This window comes from Haplochromis burtoni, unplaced genomic scaffold (assembly GCF_018398535.1).
Source record: "Haplochromis burtoni strain Fernald_Lab_line unplaced genomic scaffold, NCSU_Asbu1 Contig_783, whole genome shotgun sequence".
NCBI classification, from domain to species: domain Eukaryota; kingdom Metazoa; phylum Chordata; class Actinopteri; order Cichliformes; family Cichlidae; genus Haplochromis; species Haplochromis burtoni.
The window spans coordinates 163,337-169,497 of record NW_024583144.1 but is presented as its reverse complement, the minus strand read 5'-3'; the positions used below and the strand labels follow the sequence as shown (position 1 = coordinate 169,497).

The following is a 6,161-nucleotide window of genomic DNA, read 5'->3' as shown; positions in this document are numbered from 1 at the left end:
TAGTTAAATTACCCTTTTTAATTTTCATATTTATTTCCTATCTTATTCATAGCCTTTTCTTTTTTTTTTCTTTAGGTCACGAGCAGTTGTGTAAGCATTTCACTGCATATCGTACTGTGTATGACTGTGTACGTGACAAATAAAATTTGAATTTGAATTTGAATTTGAATTTGTCCTCAGTGTGGTCATATCATTCACGTGCGTCCTTCTGATTCATGCGTGTGAACTCAAGTCACAGACATGGTTTTATTATTTACCAAAAGGCAGGACAGATGACAGAACACTGACACTGAGACTTCGGTATGTGGAGTCCAGAGGTCCAGTTAGTGAAGAGACACACTTCAATTTCCACTGTCAGATAGAGGCTAAAACATGCATTGCACACAGTGAATTCACCGCCCAGTATTACACTGTCAGCAGAGCTGTCAGCAGCAATTTAAGTGTGATATCATAGCAGAATTAACACTGTCACTCTCCGTCAATGGTCTAATTGGAATATTTCCATTTTTTTCTTCTCGTTTTTTTTTCTTTTTCCCTTCTTTTTGATGCTGCTCACCCTTGTCCTTGGTTTCTTTCTTCTTATTTTCTTTCACTGCTTCGCATCACCTCTTCCAGACTCATCCACAAACAACATCCTTTATTTCGACACATACGCTAAGCACTGATCACGCGACAAGTCATGCGCTCAACGGCAGCACATTTACATCATCTAACAGTGCACACAGACGTATAGGATACACACACTTAAGCTCAAGCGTACTCATATTAGTAAATATGCACACACATAGTCAGACTCAGGGAGCATCTCGCCACACTTTTTTTTTCTCTCCTTCTCTCTATTTACGAACAAGTGATGTATTCTCTCCACCTGTCTAAGCGACACACACAGTCCCAGGCTCTATACCGACTCGCAGGAGGTTAGGCCCAAGATGAGGCCTATCTCCCCCCACCACTCCCCCTGCCAGTGGCAGACGCCCTCAGACATCGGTGCATTGGTGGTTCTTGGTGTCTGGGGATGGGCAGGTACACACCGGCTCACTCCTGGTGGCTGCTAGTTGGGGCCTGGAGCCTGGGGCTCACTCGGGACCCTTTGGGGGGTGGGGTGCCCTTGGCCTCTGGGCCTGGGAGCTCACAGGCACTCACGCCCTCCCCCGCCCCCCCCACCGCTTCTCCCCTCGGCCTTCTGCTTGGCGGCTGCTGAGTGACCACTCATCTGGGGCTCTCCTCAGCTCTTTCCGGGAGAGTGGCACGGTTGCCCCTCCATTGGTCTTCCTCGGTCTCTTGTGCTCTGTCGATCTTGCGTGCTGCACAATAGCATTTAATATTTAGTACCGGTATCTACTGTTATCTACTGTTAGCTAGTTTATTGTGATGGTGTTGTATTTATTATGTGGCTCTTTTTTGTTTGCTTTCTCTTCTGTTTTTTAATCTCCATACAGGTGATCCAGGTGTTTTGTTTGTTTTTCTTTTTTTTTTCTTCCCCCCTTTCTCACTATTCTCTTCTCCCCTCTATTTTTCTTTCTCCCCCTCTCTTTCTTTCATGTCTGTCCTGTTTGTAACAACCGAAAATCAAATAAAATAAATACATAATTATAATAAAGGTCAATCAAATGGACCAATATGGCAAGGCCATGATGATCCACTTGGTAAAATAAATCCAGCTTGGCATCTTTCTTGGCCTTCAAGACAACAATTCTGATGAAAGATCCAAACGGGACAGGCACAGGCAAAAAAAAAAAAAGAGCTGTAAGCAGAGCTGTGCACAGTGCCAGGGCGTCCTTAAAACAGCAGCAGTGCTGAAAACGGTTGAGGGTGCGTGGGGACGCCGTGGCGAGAGACCAGATGAGTTTAATTCTGGCGTAATTTCATGGTTCCGCCTGTTTCTAACCTCCTGAAAGTCCTCTGCCTGCATCCACACATGACTTTTCTCTGTGCACAAGTAGTCTCTGCTGGTGAGAAACAGTTTCCTGCAGGAAACAGCAGCAGCATGCTCTTACCAGACCCAACCTCTAACAGCAGGCAGACTATAGATGATTACACAATATCGCAATAGATTAAACCCCTCATTTGTAGCTCAGTGTTGTCTATAAATACTTATGTTTTTCTTTTATTTGATCATAATTCTGTTGTAAGTAGTGTGATTGCACCCAGTCACTCACACAGTCTCATGGATTCACAGATTTGTCCTGCTCTGCGCCATTGTTGTGGAAGTTTTCCATTTAAATAAAGCCTGCAGACGAGCGGTGAACGGTAGCTAACATTCCTTAATCAAAACACACAAAGAACAGACAACCAAGCTTGTGGAGAGCCTACATGACCGCGGAGCAGATGGTCAGCAGAGTCTCCCTGAGTCTAGCATGGCTCTCAGTTAAATACCTTCTTAAGGAACAAAAGGCAGTACACAGCTGTTTCACACCTTAAGGTTCACACTCCCTTGCAACCTCCCAGAGTCCTCGAAGAGACAAAAGACTTCCTGTGGAGTTGTCTGCTTCCCCCAACTTCCCTACTAGACCCCCACCATTTGTCTTACTGTATGAGTGTGAGACATGTTAAAATCCAGTGGCATGAAGGCATTATACAATAAAATAATGTGATTAATACATAAATAAAAGAAATTCCTATACAGCCATAGTCCTGTTTTTGTGGAGTCTAATTCTGCAAAGAGTCTGAACATTGAGGCCATGCCGTAACTCAGCTGAGTGCAACAAAGTACTCCTTGAAAAGTACTTTGTTGCACTCCTTTAAAAGGAAATCAGTAAACATCCTTTAAACACCAGAGCTTTAAATCCCATTAAAGCCACAGAGACGTTAAAATAAAAACTCAGACTCGTAGAAATAGAAGAAATAAACTGCATTTATTCTGAAAGGCACAAATCTGACAACTGAGCTGTAATGTTACATTCAAAGGATACATTGGGTGTCATAAAAATAAACCCAGGCACGAACAGTTAAAAAAAAAGAATGAGAGGAATTGCAACAAATAAGAGTTGGATATGAAGAAAAGCAGAGTTTTTGAAATGTTTGAGCCTTGAGACAAAATTAAAACTGAAAACCTGTATTTCATCAGGGCTTAAATGAGGATGTGAAAACCTCTGAAAAGTTTCAATTCTTAATCCTGGAAATCACCTGTGAGCAGATTAGGATTACACATTCACGTCAATGCAGACTACTTGCACAGTTCTGATATAAATGAAATGATAAACAGCAAATTAACATTAATAAAAAATTCTTAGGTACAAAATTTTAAAAAGGGATTGAAAACATGCCTGTAATGTGGGTGATGGAGCCTATCAGCTGTTATTTTTTGGTAGGTTTTAATGGTCAATGTCCAGTTAGTCTGCTGAGGAACCTTCTAACAGGTCAGGGGTCAGGTTTAGGCTCATCCCTTATATGGATATATTTTATTGTGTGACACACTTACATGACAGAATCACTGTAACATTGATCATCTGGCTGGAACACAACCAAACTCTAAGCCTGACCCCTGACCCTGATGACCAGTACTCCACGCCATGCCAGCCATCTTTTATTAATCTGCATTGATGGGTGGTGGCTGGCAGCGATATGAGTAAAAACAGCTCATTAAAAGTTTTCACAAAGCAATCACAGACATTGTCACCAGACATGTTGGTTTTCACTCTGATGACGTTTAGGAGACCAAATGGAGCTAGAAGGTGTTGGTCTGATGACGAGTTTACTACAATGAGCTGATCAGGTGTGTTGGGGATTGGACAATCCCCCTCACTCTTAATTTGAAAATTCATGTGCTCGCTGTCGGGGTTCCTGGTACAGATGGTCCGATTAGAGTGGGTTTAGTTCTGGTTCTGCTCTTGAGGGTCTCTCTAACCAGAAAGTGCAGCAGGTGGAGAACTGGTTCATGAGCAGAACCAGGACCAGGGGGCGTAGTTCAGCTGTGGGAGGAGGGACTCACTGGAGAGGCAGCTGATTATTGCTGCCTATGCAGGTCACATAGCTATTTTACCTGAGCACAGGAATATTTCAGGTGTGCAGGACTACACATCAGAGCCTGTTGCATCCTTTCTGGACCTTCAGAAGACAGGAAACACTCAGCCTGTTGGGAAGTTTCCAGTCGCTATCAGTCTTTTCAGGAACACATCAGTCAGAGAAACTCTTCAAGGTTATTTTTATCCTCGCTTAGAGCTCATCATCTGCAGCTGCAAGAGATGTTGAGCTCTGGGCTTCAATTGTGTAATACAGACAGCAGGAGGCTCTGCAGGAGACTCGTCTTCAGTCAAATGCAGGAGTTGGAATATTTCTCAATTAAAATGATGAAGTACAACAAGATGTGCGGCATGGTGTTAGATCTTTTTATCTTCAAAATATTTCACTCTGGATTAAGAATCTCGTCGGTAAAACAGAAGTGAGTCAGGAGAGGTGAGTTAGAGACTTGGAGCTTCAGAGATCAACACATGGATGTCTTCACATGGTGAAAGAAGCGCCACTGTTGCTGGACCCATCCATCGATCGACGAGTGGAGGACATGTAGAAGTCAGAGGTGACTCTGGAGAAGCGGCGTGGGGCCATGTACTTCTTTCCAAGACACCACAGGTCCCTGAAGATCCTCCTGAAGTGGTTCCTGAAGTTCACCCCTACGAAGGCGTACAGCACTGGGTTCAGGCAGCAGTGCATGTAAGCAATGGTCTGGAACACCGTCTTGGCCATCTCCAACATGTCCGCCTCACCACACGAGACCTCCTGAAACAGGCTGACCGTGTCATACAGCAGCACTATGTTGTAAGGCAGGTGGCAGATGATAAAAACGGCCACAACTACCAGCACCACCCGTACTGCTCTGTGCCGCTGGAAGTTTTTGGCCTTCAGCAGGGTGATGATGATGGCACTGTAGCAGAAGATCATGATGAAGAGTGGCAGAAAGAAACCCACGCTGATCTGGGTGCTGGGGATGCCCACCTTCACCGCAGCGGCTGTTTCTGAGTCTTTAAACTTGAACTCACAAACATGCGTTTGGTTATTAGAATCACTCAAGTGTGATGGCTTGTACCAGTTGTAGAAGTAGAAGCTGGGGACGGACACAAGTATAGCGAAGATCCAGACGATGGTACAGATGATGCGGCTGTATGACAGTGAGCGCAGTCTGAAACTACGCCGAGCCTGGACAATGGCGATGTAGCGGTCAGTGCTGATGCAGGCAAGCAGCAGCATGCCGCTGTACAAGTTCACACTATAGGAGCCACGCAGCAACTTGCAGGCCACCTGCCCCATCGGCCACGACCACTGCTCATTGTAGACGATGAATGGCAGCGCCAGCACGAACAGCAGGTCAGCGATGGCCACGTTGAACAGGTAGATGTCAGTCATGGACTTGGTCCTCTTATAGAAGGCGTAGGTAACAATGACCAGGCTGTTTCCCACAAAGCCCAGGATGCAGATGATAGAGTGGATGTACGGGCCAATCACCTTCGCCGCACTCTGGTTGTTGGGAAATGAACATAATCCACCGTAATCTAGGTAATCAATGGCATTATTGTCATCATTGGACGTCGACATAGGGTATGCTTGGTTTGACATATTTGTGGTGTATGACTGGTTGGACATATTCGTGGTGTATGATTGGTTGGACATATTCGTGGTGTATGATTGGTTGGACATCTCCGTGGGGTATGATCGGTTGGACACCAAATCCTCTGCAGAGTAGATCACTGTAAAGCAAGCAGAGAGAAAACATCAAACTACAGCACATGTGTCTGATGGACTCACAGTGAAACAAAGACAATGGCAAGAGGAAGACCAGAGAACACATGATGAAGAAGCTGTGTGAATGCTATAGCATCTTCAGTTCGCACATTAATCAGCTCTGTATTTTCATAAAAAATTAAATAAAATCCACATGTTATTCAACTACATCTCTGCAAACACTTAACAGCTAAGGGCTGGTTCAGGTGCAGGGTCACCTGAACCAGCCCTAACTACAGGGAGTGCAGAATTATTAGGCAAGTTGTGTTTTTGAGTAATAATTTTATTATTGAACAACAACCATGTTTTCAATGAACCCAAAAAACTCATTAATATCAAAGCTGAATGTTCTTGGAAGTAGTTTTTAGTTTGTTTTTAGTTTTAGCTATTTTAGGGGGATATCTGTGTGTGCAGGTGACTATTACTGTGCATAATTATTAGGCAAC

The 6,161-nt window shown here is 44.3% G+C and overlaps 1 protein-coding gene across 1 annotated transcript in view; it reads right to left on the bottom strand.

The window, feature by feature from the left end:
* Positions 1-2,659: 2,659 nt before the first annotated feature.
* ccr6a (chemokine (C-C motif) receptor 6a) overlaps positions 2,660-6,161 on the bottom strand; it is an 8,734-nt gene continuing 5,232 nt past the window's right edge. The window contains exon 2 of the mRNA XM_005950446.3: positions 2,660-5,681. Within this exon, the coding sequence (XP_005950508.1) occupies positions 4,441-5,631 (1,191 nt within the window). The 5' untranslated portion in view covers positions 5,632-5,681 and the 3' untranslated portion in view covers positions 2,660-4,440. The remainder of the gene's footprint in view (positions 5,682-6,161) is intronic.